Source organism: Chaetodon trifascialis, chromosome 6 (assembly GCF_039877785.1).
Source record: "Chaetodon trifascialis isolate fChaTrf1 chromosome 6, fChaTrf1.hap1, whole genome shotgun sequence".
Classification (NCBI taxonomy): Eukaryota; Metazoa; Chordata; class Actinopteri; order Chaetodontiformes; family Chaetodontidae; genus Chaetodon; species Chaetodon trifascialis.
Genome location: NC_092061.1, coordinates 15,156,617 through 15,173,732, shown reverse-complemented (window position 1 = coordinate 15,173,732; position 17,116 = coordinate 15,156,617). Strand labels below are relative to the sequence as shown.

Below are 17,116 nucleotides of genomic sequence, written 5' to 3'. Positions count from 1 at the left end.
AATCTATGCATCATGATGTGGTGATGTGGACAGCAGCCAGTGTGTCCCAGCTTTCTTTAGATTGGGACTTCCTGCCTCGTCCTTTTAGTGAGGCGGCAAGGACAAAGTAATGGTACAGTGAAATATTTATGAGCCTGATTAGTGCCTCACATCTGTGTCTCCTTCTGCACAGTTCAAATGACAAACAGGTTGCTGTTGATTCAGACAGGGAGAGATGAAATGAAGATGCTTTTATCTCTTCGCAGTAAAAGCCAATAAAACTGCTCTGTGGCAAATCTTTTGTTTCTGTTCTCCCTGGTTTCTCCATTCAGAGCAGCCCTGGCTCTGGCAATCCATCAGCACGCTATATATCTCTACATGTATTCCACACAAAATGCAGATTTGTCCATTTACCTGTGAACTCTGTAAAAATTTGTTAACTCTCTTTGCGTCGCTCTGAATGTAAAGAATATGGGAAATTCTCTTCTCTGTGTAATGTTACTGAAACATCGCAGCAATAATACTACCTATCCATCCATTGATACAAGCTTTCCATTACATTTCAGTACCCGTGCACTAATCAAACCCACCGTTGCAGATAGGAGTCACAGTTCCTGTTGGCAGGTTTGGTCTTCTTCTTCAGTCCATCTGGTGTCCATGTTGTGCTTGTGTCTACTCCTACATCCACCCTTCCTGCAGCTCCAGATGCAATAGGCATCTCTGCCAGTAGGACGACAGATTTCAGAAATCAAACATGAACTCAGAGTCATTTGGATGCAGCTCTGCTGTTGCAAATGTGCTGAAAGTGGAGCTTGCCTTGCAGACTTTCACCCGCTCCTCGCCCTCTTGTTGACTGGCTGTTTGCCGCGTGAGCAGGAAAAAGTGGCCGTGGAGCTTATGGAGGTGTTTGTTGTTGTATCCACGGCAACAGGGTCTCAAAAGAATGGAACAGCAGTGAGGCCTCCTGACTGTGAAGCACTCACAGCTTCTTTCCTTCACCGTAAAATATTCAGAAATAGTCCTACAGTTTGCAGTCTGATGAAAATCTTGTAGTGCAAAACTTTTCACCGATCAGGAAAAACAGCTTTTGTCTTTGAATTTAGCCACTCGGTCCTGAAAGGGTTTCATCAAGGCCAACAGGTAGGTATTGAACCCTGCAATTCTTTTCTATGTTTATTTAATTTTCCTTTATCATATATAAATATATACTCAGTTTATATATGCTTCCTTTTAACTTACTTTTAACTAACATATTTGAAATAATCAAGAATAAGACTTTTTCTGTGTGTGATGTTCAGATTTTTTTTAATTCTAGGATCACAGCAATGATCAGATGATTTTTTTGTCTTATTCCATATTATCAGTGATGCTTAACAAAATGAACATTTGAAATCAACAAAGAAGTTTTTAAGTAGCAATACACTGTATCCTCAATAGTGTGCAAACAAATTAGGCACTTTTTAACATCAACAGAAATGCAGCATTTGTAAGCATTTATAACTGCCGAACAATTGAGGTTGAATTAACCAGATATTCCAACATTATTCCATCAATCATTCACACTTTTGATAACCAGCCAGAGTAAAAACAGTTATCAACATGTTTAGATGATCTGACTACACAGTCCTTATTAGGATTCCTCCTTCTCATCTCCATGTGTGATGATGTAGCAGAGTGATTTGTAGTCGATGTTGCCAGTCGGGTCAATGGGAGCGAGTGCGAAGGCTTGGTCCGCCTAAAGGTTTATGAAGTGACAATTTAAAAATCATTATTTTAGAGAATAATCTGAGAGTTGGTCACCATAAAAACAGAAAAAACAAACCTCCTCTGCTGTGAATTTATCAGCCTGGTTCATGAGTAATCGTCTAAACCTGGAAAAATGAGACAAAAAATAGTGAAAAGGGAGGAGACACCTAAGATGCTGTAAAGTTATGGCCAATAACATGAAAGCTAATTGATAACTTACTCATCCTTATTAACAAAGCCCGTCCCATTGGGGTCAAAAAGTTTGAAGGCAGCAAGTATGGTGTCTTCCGGATCAGTACCTGGAGGAAAGCAAAGCGTCGCCCTGCATCTGTAAATAGTTCATCAAAGAAAATTCAAACATTTGTTTGAACGTCTCACCATTGAGTTTCTCCCCAAAAAGCGTCAGGAACACGGTGAAGTTGATAGGACCCTTCCCCTCATTCAGCATCTCATCCAGCTCCTCATCTTTGACGTTAAGCTTCCCTGGTGCACAAACACACACACACACACACACACACACACACACACACACACACACACACACACACACACACACACACACACACACACACACACACACCATCATCATCATCATCATCCATACAGCCTAAGCTTTTATTTTTAGATGTAAGTTAATTGATTAAAAAGATAAAGAGTTAAAGGTAAAGGAAGTACCCAGCTGTCCATAGGTCTCCTTCAGGTCCTGTTTTTTGATAACACCGTCTCTGTCTTGGTCAATGCAGCCAAAAGCCTTCAGCACGAAGCACAAGAAATAATAGGGAAGAATTCAAATAGAATATGAAATAGACACATTTTTCAATCTTTTGAAACTTCTTGAATAATAATCAAACTTCAAAATAATATATTTTTTTCTTAACCAAATATAAGAGTTGCTCATTGAATTGCATTTAAGGCTCTTATTCTTCTCAATGACAAGAGTCAAAAGAGGTGAACTTAGTCATACAAAGCATGAAGACTGAACAGCCAATGTAAGATTTGCTCTTCACAGAATTGTATTTAGCGCATCTCCAAGGGAAGTTCTAGACTATTCTTTATTGCTGAAACTGAAAGATTTGATACACTGATCTTTAATAGGACCTGATGTACAAGGAGTTTTCTAACCAAGGGTAATTATAGCAGGAGAAATACTGACATTAACTCAAAATTCTTTAACATTTTCAATCGCTGTTGCATGAATCCAAAGGGGATATACTTCTCATCCATGCAGTTAACTAAAGAAAGTAAATTGCTGTGATATTTTCTTCCTAGAAATGTTTTAAAGGGAGAAGACACAGTGTGCTGTACCTCCTTGAACTCCTGTATCTGGGACTGCTCGAACATGGAGAAGACATTGGAGCAAGACTTCTGTCCTCCCCTCTGTCTCTTATTGGAGGCCTTCTTACTCGCCTGAGAAGATGAACACAAACTCATTCAGTTTACACGCTGATAGTTTCGCACTGCAGACCCTGAATTTATGTACAACGGTGTGTCTGCACACAAATCAGAACATACAAAAATACACATTAACCCAAAGACAATACAGTGATCTTTTTAAATGATCACTGACTGAAAGTATCAAAAGATTAAAACCATGTCTTACCATGTCCGAGTGATCGTACGTGGAATCCCAGCTGAGGTGTGATGCTGGGGTGGGTTTTATGTACGGCCCATCTTATCTTCTACCCTCCTATAATAGCCTGTGGTGGGCAGCACAGTCCCTTACATGGCCATGGCTGCTCTGTGTGTGTCGCTGAAGGGACCTGATAAGAGGTGAAGCAGTCAGGATTCCTCTGGGCTGGAAAACAGAGATATGAAGAGCAGAGAGCGAGAGAGGAGACAGGGCAAAGTGACCTCTGACATTTCACAGTCATTCGACCAAATAAAGTTACTCTTCAGAGGTCAAATCGAGCTCTAAAGGTAACTTTATTTTGCTTCATGTGCACTACTATGAAGATTTACTTTGGACAGCTAAAATCTTCCCTGCGCAAATTACATCAATACTGCCCACCCTCTGAGAGTAGGATGATAATTTCAAATAGATTCTTTCATAACATTAACAGGAAGTTGTCCAGTTGATTTTATTTTCAGATAATTTACAAATATAACCAGCATGTGCATGGATTCTATTTTGTATGAACAGATTGATTTACCAACAGTTGTTCTTGATCCACGTTTGGTAGCTTTTACTTCACTAAGGTAGATATCAATAGGACTATTAGACCAATAGCCAAAATTTTGCCATTGTGTTAAAAGTGTATCAAGTTACTTGAAAACCATTCATTGTTTTAATGACACTGGGAGTTCTGTCATGAGAAGTAACACAAAGTTAAACCTCAAGGTTTGTTTTCAGGTGATACTGATATAGTGATACTGGGCAATCAAAAGGAAACAAAAACATTCATTTTAACTACAATACTTTAGTTTATTTGAGCAGTTTTATTTACAGTTAAGCTGATTGTCATCCATCATTTCATCAAGCACATATGAAAAACTACAATCAACTGGCTAACATACATAAGGTCGTAAACATGAAATTTAAATATACAGTACCAAAGAAATTACTACACAGTAAAGCAATGCATTTGATTTATAGTCATAGTATACAGCAGCATTTACAAAAAAATCATTGTGTTGTACATTAACCAGTTTGTACTGGTATTATAATGCACTACCATCAATAACACATTGGCCATTTTTGAAATGGGCCAGCCTGTCACAGTAAACCAATTCTTACATTGCAATTGCTACAAAATGGTCTAATACTACCAAATATAGTCTATAATACAAGTTGTTTGCTGCTTTCTTTTCTGTACATCTTCCAGCTGTGAGTATCCATTTTGCTGACACACATCCCTCCGAGCCTGAAAAAAGGCCCGAGCTGCCAACTGTGGATGACATGTCATCAGTGTTCTCAGATTCAGAGTTCAGGCTTGCTTCACCACTGCCCTGCAGGGAGACAGCTCAGTGCACAGCTCGCTTTACTGTGTCAGCATGCATGCAGCCATCTTACAGGCCACTGCTGAGATGAGAGCAGCTCCACGACCGCTGCCCTCCTCCGACTGGATGAAGGTGATCTCACAGTGAGGCGTGAGGTCCCTGACGATTTTGTGGAACCTCTCACGGAAACTGAGATGGAGAAAGAAAAAACACTGTGTATTAAGGCTGGCTTTTGCTTTAGAAAAGGTCAATCTGATCACATAATCCCCATATTTCCTCTGCTTAGAACTTTAATATATTCATCGATAACAGATGCCTCTCCTCACCACGGGTGCAGCTTGTAGACAGATCCATCAACACCCACTGTGATCTCCAGGGCTTCCTGGCTGCGTCTCTCCCGCATCAGGTTGATCACAGCAGCAAGGCCTGCGCCGCACATATGAGCAGAGCGAGTGGAAACACTCTCACAGACCAGACGCACAACGTCACAGTCCAGCTCTGATGGCAGGACACCCAGTGAGGACAGGATATTGTAGATTTGTTTTCTGTCCCCTGTATCACTGAAAAGAAAATGGCGAAAGGCAAAATGAAAAAGATTCTAGATGCACAATGCACATGTTTTCAAAACAGCTCCACTATATTCATGATAAATAATTACTACCATGATTTAATCTTATAGAAGTGCCACATATTAAATCAAACTTCTACAAAAATTGCAGTAGGTAACAGCTGTAAGTGAAGCAAACCACATTGCTTCCGCACATTGCCCATCAACACTTATATAGGACTATGTCATCAGCATATGGTTATGTAACCTAACAGACATGCCACTTGTTTTCGCCATTTATGCTTTTTACTCTGTGCTTAAACAAATGCAATGATGCTTTGCCTACATGCATAAATAATGTCTTCTCGTCTCTTTTGTCTGATATATTTATTTTTTTATAGATAACATCTTTTTTTTAATGTAGGTGTTGGTGGATGATAAAATGGTGGATGACTGCAGTCAGGTTAGGATTCACTGATGCTCACCTCTCCACCTGTGAGACGTAGCGTGTCTCAAAGCTGCCACGTGTCTTCAGCAGCTCTGACGCTTCGCCATTAAAGAGCAGGTCTTCATTCACCAGCTTCATCAGAACAAGCCTGACCAGCTCACCCATGTACTTCCCGCTGATCAGCTTCTCATAACTGCACGAGGCAAGAACAGGAGAGGAGACGGGTAACTTGAAAAACAGACGGGAACTCTATGGAAGATGTTAAAATAGTGGAAGAAACAGGAGTGAGCAAACAACTCTGTTTTTCTGCCAGGGCTGGGAAAGGAGAAGAGAGCACCTGAGGATGCCAGCGTCAGTGCTAAAGAGGCTGAATGAGGCTGGCCTCAGCAGTTGACTGTATGGAGGGGCTACCAGTGCAAAAAGGTAAACAGCCATTAGGCCAACAGGCAGTGTGGCAAGCAGCAGAGAGGGATCATTAATCTGACACCCCCGTCCGCTGACTGACCACTGACGTATGAGGGCTCATTTACAAACATCCTCAGGAAAAACAGCAGGTAGCTTAGCAACTACACAGAGACCTCGGGTGAGAGTCAGGTGAGCATTGCCACAGAAGGGTGATTAATTCAGAAAAGCAGGAAGAGAATGAGGAAAGGAGCAAGTGCATGGCATGTTTTAAATTAGGAATATCTCACTCCCATCACCTTTAATGATCTATTTCTCTGAGCATGAACGTGCACTTGAGTGCATGTGCATACAGTAGATGAAGTGGGAAGACATATAGAGTGACCAAACAAGTGACCAGCTTCAGTATGTGTGAATTTAGCTGCACGTTTGACTCACAGCTGGTGTCCGGGGTTAATCGAGGTCTCGTCGACCACTCTGTCGTACTCCAACCTGAACTCCTCCAGCTCCCCGTTGTCTCCGAATGCCCCCCACTCTGTGTTCACACACATCCGGCCCTCCTCCCCTTCTACCAGCTCCACAGTCCTCATCTCCTCCATGTAACACGCATTACAACCAGTGCCTGGTTCAAAAAAATAAAAAGCAAAAACACAAACCTTAGATGTGCTTGAGTCTGCATGTCTCAGCAAGTGTGTTCACATCAGCTGTGTATACATGCTTGTGTGTATTTGCAACTACTTACCAACAATCATCCCGACTTCACAGCTGCGATCCTCATAATAGCAGGAAATCATGGTGGCTACTGTGTCATTCACCATGGCAACCACATCCATCTCAAAGTCCTTGAGACAGGAAATCACGATGGATTTAGAGTCATTCAGCTGTATCCAGGTGTTAAAAATCATCATCTTGTTGTGTGTTTATGAAGAGAGAACATAATTCTAATACACAGCAGCTCACCCCTCGTCTCTTGATAGCATCTCTGAGTAAACCCACAACATTGTTGCCTTCTGCCCCAGACGCCTTGAAGCCTTTGGTCCAGTTAAGCAGAATACCCTGTGGGGAAAAAAAAAGACCTGAAATGTACTGTAAGATACGTACAGAAGACAGGAAATCAAAGAGACTCTTTTTCTTGGTGGGACATGTGATGAAGGTTAGTGTTGCTCCTCTTACTGTTGTTTAAAAGTATGTACAAGTGTAACATCCTACTTTGTCAATGTCCTCATGTCGCACAGGAAAGGAGAAGGTGAAACCCAGAGGAAGCTTCTTGTGCTTGATATGATGTTTGTCCAAAAAGTCTGACATACACTCTGCTATGTAGTCAAATAGCTGCAGGAAGAGAGGGACAGAGGATGTGAGATGTAGGGAAAACTTCACAATAACTAGTGCTAATTTCATTCTGAGGTTTAAAGTCAACATTACACCAGTGTGTACGGACACAAGAAAACGCTACATTAATACAAAAGTCGCTAACCATTTCAGCAGTGCCTGTCATGGCATCTTCAGGAATGGAGTACATCTGGTTCTTGGTCTCCACCTTCCAGCTCCTCTCCTCATCTTCACCCACCTTCACCAGCATCACACGGAAGTTCGTCCCCCCCAGGTCCAGAGCCAGGAAGTCGCCCACCTCTGTCAAAACACACAGTACATCTGAATGCACATCCTGTCTGTATCTTCTTGGTGACGTCTGCGTGATTTTTTTTTAACCAAAAAAATAAAAGAAGGCGATGGTGTTATGACTGAAGAATCTACCTGAGCCCTCAGGGGTGGAGCAGACATATGTTGGAAGCATTTTGACACTGGCCTCTTCATGCGTCTCTAAACGCAGTCCTCTCTCCATCTCACGCTGCATCCTCTTCATGACTTCTTTTAGCTCTTCCTTATTCAGCCTGAACTCTGACAGGATTTGCTCTACCTGCAACAGGAGGAGAGAAGGGCAGGTCAGGAGCTGCAGGTCAGGAGCTGCAGGTCAGGAGCTGCAGTCAAGGAGCTGCAGGTCAGGAGCTGCAGGTCAGGAGCTGCAGTCAAGGAGCTGCAGGTCAGGAGCTGCACGTAGGCGACGAAACAATGAAATGAAGTGTAGAGGACTCTATGTTTTGCTAAAATACAGGACAAAGTAGTAAGTGAGCATCGTAAAGGAACTCTTCATCCAGAGTTTCTTCTGAAAAAAACCTGGAGCAGTCTGTGCGTAAAGGCTATGGTTAATGCAGATAAAGACAAATCCAAAGCAACTATATACTGAAGGTGCACGTCTTAAACCTCTACAAACACACACCAGACAGAAGCGAATCTTACCATGAGGATTTCATCAACCACAGAGCTGTAGCTACAAGGCATCTTCACCATCTGGTCGAGATGAGAGCTGACACACGGCATCTTCATGGATTTAACTAAATGAGCCTCTGTGTGTGTTTCTAGGTGTGTGGTGAGTGTGTGTCCAGCCTGTGTGTGTGCAGAGTCAGTGAAGTGTGAGTACCACTGAATGAGAACCTCAGCTGTTTTTATGCTCAGGTGAAGTGGGCTGAGCCACACTGAAATGCCCACCCCCTTCCCGAATCTCACCCCATCTGGTGATCGGGGTTCAAACACACACACACACACACACACACACACACACACACACACACACACACACACACACACACACACACACTGAAGTAATGCCTGTACAAAAACAAAACAAAAAAATCTACCTGACCTACTTTCTACTTTTCTTCTTCAAAGTAAGAATTAAGAATTAATGGACAGTTCAGTTTTAATGCAGGGGGGCATATTTTAAACATATCGTTGATTGGCAGAACAACTGGATGGATTGTTATAATATTCATATATTGTCCGGACTGAATATACACAATTATTTCATTGTTATGCTAAAAAAAGCAAATTCTCAAATGAACCACCAACAGAAACATTGATAACTAAGAGAGATGCTGACTTGTTTAATGTCTTACTTGTTCACAGTTAATTACATTCTAAGGTATGGCTTTTATGAATCCTATGTTATCATGGTGATTTTTTAAAGGGTTTTACAACTGTTAATAATAATAATTAATCCTACCACAAAATATTCTGATCTGATTTTTACCTTTTGCTAAATGTTTTGAGTATGGTGCTGTATGTTGTTTGTCTGTAATTCAGTTTTTTTGCTGTTATCTTTGCCAGGACATCACTTGAAAAAGAGACTTTTCAGCCCAGTGAGGTTTTCCCTGTTTTAAGGTTGTATGAACAAAAAAAAAAAAAAGATTTGTTATAAACTGTAAGAGTAAAGTCTTTCAGATGGCCTGTTAACATAGAAAAAGGAGTTAAGATAAATGTGGTTAATTATTCTCTGCTTTCACGTGGCAAGGTGTGACCTGTGACCTAGAGTTCACCCACACAAATGAGGTTTTACAACCCAGCAAGACAAAAAATCAAACAAATCTGAACATGAAGTTTGTGATTTGAACAAGTGCAACCTGCAAGGCCACAGGGTTGCTCAATGAGGGAGCTTCAGAGGCCTGACAGAGTTACACATATGTTTGTAAAATTACACACATGCCTAAAATTAGTAACAGTGAGGGATGAATGACCTCTAAAACTAACAACAGTATGCTGCAGGTGAAGGCCTCCTGTGCTTATCTGCAGCTCTGCTGCTTTTCTTAGCTCTGACCTCTGGTTGTAAGGTAACAGTGACCCTCTCTCCCAGTGCCCTGACTGTGGGATTTCTAAATGCTACAGTCACACTGACCTAAACACACACACACACACACACACACACACACACACACACACACACACACACACACACACACACACACACTCAAATGAATAAAAGCATGTAATATACCTGTAAAACTTTGATTTTCTCCTTAAATGTCCCCTTTAGTAGCTTTAAGTTTGACAAGGTTTGAAAATTCCTCCATAATTTTTTGACATCAAGTATCTTCTTGAAGCTGTACGACACTTTAAACGGAGTAAAACATTTAAACAGAAGATACACGTTTTGTACTGATGCAACATTACAGCAACTATTCTAGATGTCCTGTCCATGCAGATGTGCAAGCCTGTATGCTTGTTTACTTACCTTTCATCAGTTTTTACTTAACCTTTACCCACAAATATTTAATCACCTCTTTTGCACTTATTTAATGGGTACTTATTAACTGAAGTTCTTGGTGACTATTTACCCAGAGTTGACTCATTTATTTAACTACCCACTTATAAATAGACAGACATGCAGATAGATAGATAGATAGATAGATAGATAGATAGATAGATAGATAGATAGATAGATAGATAGATAGATAGATAGATGGATGGATGGATGGATGGATGGATGGATGGATGGATGGATGGATGGATGGATGGATGGATGGATGGATAGATAGATAGATAGATAGATAGATAGATAGATAGATAGATAGATAGATAGATAGATAGATAGATAGATAGATAGATAGATAGATAGATATTATCACAAACATTTCTGATGAGTAAAATAAATGTAAGAGAGGCAGAAGAGTAAGGCAAAGGGTTCATACTCAGCAGAGACATTCAGTATGTCATTCAGTGACATACAACCGTGATTTCCATGACCTTAATCTAATCTTTTTCCCCTTTACCTTATCCATCGTATCACGACCAGGATTAAATCCTGCGTGTCCTGCCGACCATCAGTGCTCTGCTGTGGAAGTTCCCTCGTTCTTCCCTGGAGGTTTGGAGATTCCCAAGTGTCTGCTGTTAAGGAGTTTTGGCTTGGCGTCCGTGCATGAGGTGTAAAGAAAGTCTTATTCCTTCATGAGAGGCTGCTCAACTGTTTTTATATTCCCAGCAAGTCAGATCTACATAATGTTCAGCAGCCAGTCTCAAATACATTTACGTATCTGCAGTATTTTCGAGGCCTGGCTGGTAAACGGTGAAATTAAATCTGCAGGAAAGCGTGCAGAAATGTCACAAATAGCCTATGGACTTTTCTGCGTTCTTGCAGACATTTTAAGGGGGGGAAAAAAACTAAGGATTCATCTTAGTTCCTGTAGATATATTAGGTAAAAACCTATGGATTTGTCGTCATTCTTGCAGTTAACATGTCCAGTTAATATCCGCATCGAGGCACTGGAAGTGTCAACTCCAACAGTCAATTCAAAGCAAAACACATTAAAAGAATGAATTTTCCATCCAAACATCCATTCGAATGATGAATCAATAAATTTTACAGGAGAAAAAAAAACGAAAGAAAAGGAAAAATAAAGGGAAGTAAAGAGAGAAAAAATATGAAGCGAACCTCCAGTTTGTAGCTGGCCTTCTCACTTACTTCAATATCTTAACGCGACCAAAACTAGTTCCAGGAAAGAAAAACCATTTCTTCCCCCGGCGCAGCTGAGCTGTCAACAGACGCACCGAAGGCTTAGCGGTTTCCATGCCAAAACGATTTCATTGTGTTGCCTTGGAAATGAATTACGGGCACACTTCTGCCATGGAAAACACTTACCACTGAGTTAAGTGGCCAGGGCGAAATTGTTAAATGGAGCAAAATTACCAGAGAAAACATCAATTGAGGGTGCGATGTTTTTGGTCTACAATCACAATTATCCAAGCTGTTGAAAACTTTTAGACCTATTATTATTATTGTTATTATTATGATATTATTACTATATCTAAAATGATAAATATATAGTGTATATATCAGGAGAGAGTCAAACTTTTTACATTTAATTTCTGAGCATTTTTAATCAGGGTGAATATTTACAAATGTTCATTACCATATCCGTGGCAATTGTTTCTAAGATCCTAATTTTATTGAAATGCTTTTATTGTTTTGCTTTACTCCAGCAGGTGCCTAGTTGAAAAATTATACCATCTCTGAGGAACAGTTCAAGTTGAAATCTAAAACATAAAAAGTCTCCCTCAAAAATGTCATATATCTTACCCACGCGTCTTCATGAGTTCTCGCTGCAGCCAACAGTTTAACCATTATGTTTATTTTATTGGACGTCTGAGGAAAAGTTAGCATTAACTTTTATCTTCAGTCGGAACTATGACAATAGCGCCGTGTTTGTTTCCACCCGAGCCATTATCTCGTCGGACCGTCTGATGATCGTGACGTGGTGATTGGTCACTAAACTGAATATTGAAAACTGTACTTAACGGTAACTACTTTGTGATTAGTTCGCCCGACCTTTGCTATACATATAAGTAAGTTTTAGTCTATGTGCAATAAAAAGTTTATTCGGTTGTTTTGACGGGAATCGAACAGTTTTGTCTGGTAAGTTAGCTGAGGCCTCACGAAGAGCAGATAGCATCTGTAGCTAGCTGTATGCTTGACTTGGTTTTAGAAATGTATGTGTTTAAAACCGGATTTGACTATTTAGTCACCAGTCTGTGCTAAGTTTACACCACTCATTGTCAGTTAACCAAACTGTCCTCCCCTGGAGAAAAAGAGTTAACGTTAAAGACGAGAGTAGCTAACAATACTCGATACGCTTGTTAGCTAATAATAAGGCGGCTACTTTTCACTTGTAAGCTAACACGGTTAAGCTGAACTTCACTCAAGTTTCTTTAGCTGCGTTATTGTTAGCAGGGAAGCTAGCTGACTGAGATGGATAAGGGATAATGCTCTCATGTGATTGCGCTTGTGTCATCTTCCAAATTAGATCATCTGGGCTGTGTGATCGTATTTGCTCTGACTAAGAGACTAGAACCGAACCGGCGGCAGCATGAGGCTCTACAGCATCAGCATCATCCACAAAGGAACGACCAAAGCCAACCTCCTCAAAGCGGCGTATGACCTCTCCCCCTTCGGCTTCTTTCAGCGCTCCAGGTGGGTCTGAGTGATTCACATCTCACCTGTGTGTGGATTGTCAAGAGTGTGCAATTAGAAACATTGGGCTTGTGTGTCAGTTGTTTTGGCAATTTCGTGATTTGATAAAGGATTACAAGTTCATTACAGTGCTTAGTATAGACAATGTTGCCTGACCATGCTGGCATACTTTTACACCAGTGACATTCTCGTTTTGGTTTATTTAGTATTCAAGAGTTCATGACCTTCACCAGTGCCTTGATTGTTGAACGGACATCACTTGGAAGCCGTGCCTCTATCAAAGAACAAGGTAAGACCAAGCAGGGTCAGTACAGTCTGAAGATCACATCAAACATATCATTTTTGCTGTCAATCTAACATGCTTTTTAACCAAATTTGACTCATCTTATAAACTGGTGGCAGTTTGGTTATGTTTATGATACAGTCATTTTAATTCTGCCAGGAAACTTTAACGTGGGCCTTTTTGGTATGTGGTATAACTTGTTGCATCTGTATCAGTGTCAGTCTCGGCTGAAATATTTCTCACTAGGTTTGGTGCCACCTGGTTTGCACAACAGTATCAACTTTGTGTTGTTATGTGTGAAACTCAAGCACGTAGTTAAGATTTATAATACCCAGGGCGTCCTGATAGCACAGTAGTTAAGATGTACACCATTTAACAAATCACACTGTTAGCTGCTCTTACGTAGACACACCTGATCCCTTTCTTTGCAGCACATTAACCTTTTTACTCACAGCATGAAACAAGCTGATTTATCAAAATAATAGACGCATGGAACGACACGTTTCATGAAGTTAATGTTAAACAATGTCAAGAAAAGCACAGCCACGGTGCACGGTGGGACATCATATGGAGAACATTGTGCTAACATTTATTTGAAAATCCACCAGTTTCGCTTCTGTTTTTCCTCACAAAGTGTTGCAGCTGGCCCTGGTTTCACCCTTACCATAACATGCTTATGCTCTGATAATACCATGCATTGTTTCTCTTCACTTTCAGAGTACCTTTGCCACGTGTACGTAAGAAACGACAACCTGGGTGCTGTGGTCATCGCAGATGCTGAATACCCACAGAGAGTCTGTTTCACATTACTAGAAAAGGTTTGTCCTAAAACATGTAACTAAAGACACTTAATAATTGCACTTTGCTGTCAATTTCAATAATGAGCTTGCTGTCTGTTTTTTTTTTTTTTAGGTATTAGAGGAGTTTTCCAGACAAGTGGACAGTATAGACTGGCCATCTGGTAATCCTGAAACCATAAACTACAAAGCCCTGGATATTTACCTTTCTAAATACCAGGTCAGTTTTTAATCTGTTCATCATGACGTATGTTAAAAGAAACCATGATTGTTCACTCAGTAATACTAAGATGTGCTTTTAAGTAAACATAAAGGTGGAGGCATGAAGATGAAACTCATGAATCTGTTTGTGGTTGAGCTTGTTTCTGAAATGATCAGTGTGCAGTAACGGTACACCTGACCTTTTTTTTTTGTCTTTTTCTCAGAACCCCAGGGAAGCAGATGCAATGACCAAAGTGCAGGCAGAGCTGGATGAGACAAAGATTATTTTGGTAAAGTACCTCCCTAAGCTGCCTACATTAATCAATTCAGTTCAGATAGGTGACAGCTTGGGGAAGAAGCTGTTTCTGAATCTGTAGCGCCTCCCAGAGGCGGGGGTCACCAGGCTGTGGTTGGGGTGCGTGGTCATTGTTTACGGTAGGTGTCTTTAATGAACTGGAGCTAGGTGCCGGTGATAATCTACAGACCAGAGGCTATTATCAGTGGATCGGTTTTATTGACCAACTTGTGGCTCCACATGCCCAAAACAGTATGTAGCATTTCCAGAGCCCGTGCCCACTCCAAATCTTTATTCTGCATGCTATTTTTTTATTTTGTCTCTGTAGCACAACACAATGGAAAGTCTGTTGGAGAGAGGAGAGAAACTGGATGACCTTGTGGCAAAGTCAGAGCACCTGGGACTCCAGTCCAAGGCCTTCTACAAGACTGTAAGTAGTGACGTGTGGCCTTATCAGCACTGGACTGCAAGTCTAATGGCCATTCACTGTTTTAGATGCCTCACTGTGTGCGTGTGTGTTCGTGTTAACCCTGCAGGCACGCAAACAGAACTCATGCTGTGAAATCATGTGATGTCGCTGCCTCGTCCTCGTGGACACGCCTCTCTCTGCCTTTCTGCTTTTCCTACAACTCCCATCATGCACCTGCCACCAGCTCTCGACACAATGGACAGAACGGACGCTGTCTTATCCGGGGTGGGGCACCAGGATAAAAGCAAGAAAGGGTGCAGGGTGGTGGTCATTCGGAAGCGTGACCTCTCTGGATTGTGGCTGATGGGGGCTGAAGGAGTGATGGGGCTCGGTTGGGGAAGAAGTAACATTTGAATTATTTTTAACCTTTCAAATGGTAAACATCTGTGTGGTGTTTCAATACCAGCTGCGGACTTAATAGTGTGGCGTTGTGAAATGGTGATGTATTGTTGAAGCGTCCTCAAACCATTTAATGTCATTCAGATTCAGTCAACTCTTAATAGTTTGATTTCAAAAAGTATTAACCACAGTTGTGCTTCTGCTTCAAGGCAACTCTGACAATCTCGCAGTCTTGTGAATTCATAAAATGTGTCAGTTTCAGTTCAGTTCTTCTCTTTGTCTTGCAGGAGTAAGCTTTGTTGCCCACTAGGTGGCCCTGATTCTGTACTTTATAGTTCCACTGAGCTTCAACATTGAGGTCAATCCAAAACTGTAATGTGAGCCGAGACAACGAGTCGCTGCTTTGACGTGCGATATCAAGATTTCACCGAATTGTACAGTGGTTTTTGAAACATTTGCTAGACCAGATTAAGTTGCCTGACTTCTTTGCTTTTCTCTGTCTGGTAGTGTTAAATGAAAATCTTAAACATTCCCGCTTTGGGTGAGTGTGTTATTGAGTGATGAAGCATCTTAAAGCTGATGAGAAGTGGGAGAATAGATGTAAAATGAAAAAAAGTTGTTTCTTCTTAGACACAGCCTTATTGCTGTGTGGCTAACATTTAACCCCCTCCTGTCTTGTTAAAACGTTGTCTCATGAGACAGACTCTCTTTGCACACTATAGTCATGAATTTCACTCTGTTAGCCAATACACGTGACACTTCAGCAGGTTTTAAGCAGGAGTTCAAAAGCCCACTCAGAACCTCTGCAGTCCAGGGCTCGTCTGTACCTCTCAGACCTGGGATCACTGACATTTTAGCATCATTTACTGTACCCGGGGTGACTCTGGGAAGCTTCAGGTGCTGCAGTACGCTGGCCTCACGTTTGTCCTAAATGTTTGAAAGAAGACTAGACATATGTTGAGTGATATTAGAAATTGAGTGATTTTACACCCCAGTCTTATTTTAAGACACTCCACTCCAGGAGACACTTTTTTTTTATTTTTACTGTCAGCACTGTGTGTATTTAGGCCTGACTGGGTAGAAATGTCTTTCTTCTGGAACTGCTGATCAGTTTAAGATCAAGAGATGCCTTTGGTTGTGTATTTTAGATGTTTCTCTGCTCACTTTCTGCTGTGTGCGTGTATGATTTGCTGATACTCAGCATCTGCAGACTGCATTGATGTTGAGTGCCTGTGTGTGAGGAGTGTCATGTGTGATCTGAATTGCTCTTTCTGCTTTTACAGTGTCAACTTTTGTGCAATATCTCTGCAGACTGTTGGTGTATGTCTCTCTCTTTAAAGAAGAGCGAATGAATGGAACTGTTTCTCACAAAGGACAATAAATTGACCTTTATATATGCTTTTCTCATGACTAATTCCCACGTGAAGCGTGTCCAGGGTGGTTTTTGACGTGTTTGTTTAATTTCTTCTTTTCAAAATTTCCAATTAACGTGCTGAACTTGAAACTCTCCTGTGTGGAGTTTTGCTGTAGCTATTTGCAGGTCGTGTCTTACTGACCAGTGTGTTAAACAGTCTGCATTAAACGTTTAGATCCAGATGTGGTTTGCAAATTTAAAACTTCAGATAATAAACTGTTCTTTTCTGTCTGTATGTATGTTTGTTTTTCATTTGTTCAAACACTGATTATTTACAGAACGTGTCAGCGTAATCTTAGATAAACACCAAAAATGACTTGTGGTATTTTCAGGCACCTGAGTGGATACTGTTTTTCCCAAACGCTGTTATTGTAAGCTTAGTCTGTGCAGTGTCTAAAAGTCATCAGCCACATTACTGTCTTTAATCCTCAAACTGCTGAGTGGCCTCTCCTCTCAGCTTTGA

The 17,116-nt window shown here is 41.0% G+C and overlaps 3 protein-coding genes across 8 annotated transcripts; 1 reads left to right on the top strand and 2 right to left on the bottom strand.

Moving 5' to 3' along the window:
• Positions 1-1,609: 1,609 nt before the first annotated feature.
• myl7 (myosin, light chain 7, regulatory) lies at positions 1,610-3,126 on the bottom strand. Its single transcript, XM_070964465.1, has 6 exons — positions 3,031-3,126; positions 2,401-2,476; positions 2,104-2,208; positions 1,946-2,024; positions 1,802-1,850; positions 1,610-1,714 (listed from the first exon to the last, which is right to left on the bottom strand). The coding sequence occupies exons 1-6, from the start codon at positions 3,064-3,066 to the stop codon at positions 1,610-1,612; spliced, it is 450 nt and encodes a 149-aa protein (XP_070820566.1). The 5' UTR covers positions 3,067-3,126.
• A 1,381-nt stretch (positions 3,127-4,507) lies between these two features.
• On the bottom strand, positions 4,508-11,586 carry gck (glucokinase (hexokinase 4)). 3 transcript variants are annotated; one of them, XM_070964350.1, is made up of 10 exons: positions 11,527-11,586; positions 7,812-7,974; positions 7,534-7,709; positions 7,269-7,388; positions 7,020-7,115; positions 6,802-6,901; positions 6,498-6,681; positions 5,695-5,850; positions 4,989-5,222; positions 4,508-4,851 (listed from the first exon to the last, which is right to left on the bottom strand). In XM_070964350.1, exons 1-10 carry the CDS (start codon positions 11,584-11,586, stop codon positions 4,704-4,706), a joined length of 1,437 nt encoding a protein of 478 aa, XP_070820451.1. In that variant the 3' UTR covers positions 4,508-4,703. The 3 variants fall into 3 exon arrangements, with proteins under 3 accessions (XP_070820451.1, XP_070820452.1, XP_070820450.1); XM_070964351.1 differs by lacking the exon at positions 11,527-11,586 and adding an exon at positions 10,661-10,890 and having other exon boundaries at positions 7,534-7,688; XM_070964349.1 differs by lacking the exon at positions 11,527-11,586 and adding an exon at positions 8,355-8,435 and having other exon boundaries at positions 7,534-7,688.
• A 518-nt stretch (positions 11,587-12,104) lies between these two features.
• Positions 12,105-16,892, top strand: ykt6 (YKT6 v-SNARE homolog (S. cerevisiae)). Of its 4 annotated transcripts, none has more exons than XM_070965068.1 (8): positions 12,105-12,184; positions 12,689-12,855; positions 13,062-13,144; positions 13,856-13,956; positions 14,051-14,155; positions 14,361-14,426; positions 14,760-14,861; positions 14,968-16,892. In XM_070965068.1, exons 2-8 carry the CDS (start codon positions 12,752-12,754, stop codon positions 15,001-15,003), a joined length of 597 nt encoding a protein of 198 aa, XP_070821169.1. In that variant the 5' UTR covers positions 12,105-12,184; positions 12,689-12,751; the 3' UTR covers positions 15,004-16,892. The 4 variants fall into 4 exon arrangements, with proteins under 4 accessions (XP_070821169.1, XP_070821168.1, XP_070821170.1 ...); XM_070965067.1 differs by having other exon boundaries at positions 12,105-12,300; XM_070965069.1 differs by having other exon boundaries at positions 12,128-12,230.
• Positions 16,893-17,116: the final 224 nt, after the last annotated feature.

Excerpts from the sequence above, each read along its gene's own strand:
- myl7 (XM_070964465.1), bottom strand. The coding sequence starts at position 3,066 with ATGTTCGAGCAGTCCCAGATACAGGAGTTCAAGGAG. Across the intron at positions 2,025-2,103 it reads TTTTGGGGAGAAACTCAATG|GTACTGATCCGGAAGACACC; the intron begins GTGAGACGTTCA and ends GCTTTCCTCCAG. Across the intron at positions 1,851-1,945 it reads GGCTTTGTTAATAAGGATGA|GTTTAGACGATTACTCATGA; the intron begins GTAAGTTATCAA and ends TCATTTTTCCAG.
- gck (XM_070964350.1), bottom strand. The coding sequence starts at position 11,586 with ATGTTTTCTCTGGTAATTTTGCTCCATTTAACAATTTCGCCCTGGCCA. Across the intron at positions 7,710-7,811 it reads CTCCACCCCTGAGGGCTCAG|ATGTACTGTGTGTTTTGACA; the intron begins GTAGATTCTTCA and ends ATGTGCATTCAG. Across the intron at positions 4,852-4,988 it reads GTCTACAAGCTGCACCCGTG|TTTCCGTGAGAGGTTCCACA; the intron begins GTGAGGAGAGGC and ends TCTCCATCTCAG.
- ykt6 (XM_070965068.1), top strand. The coding sequence starts at position 12,752 with ATGAGGCTCTACAGCATCAGCATCATCCACAAAGGAACGACCAAAGCC. Across the intron at positions 13,145-13,855 it reads TGCCTCTATCAAAGAACAAG|AGTACCTTTGCCACGTGTAC; the intron begins GTAAGACCAAGC and ends CTTCACTTTCAG. Across the intron at positions 14,156-14,360 it reads TTTACCTTTCTAAATACCAG|AACCCCAGGGAAGCAGATGC; the intron begins GTCAGTTTTTAA and ends TCTTTTTCTCAG.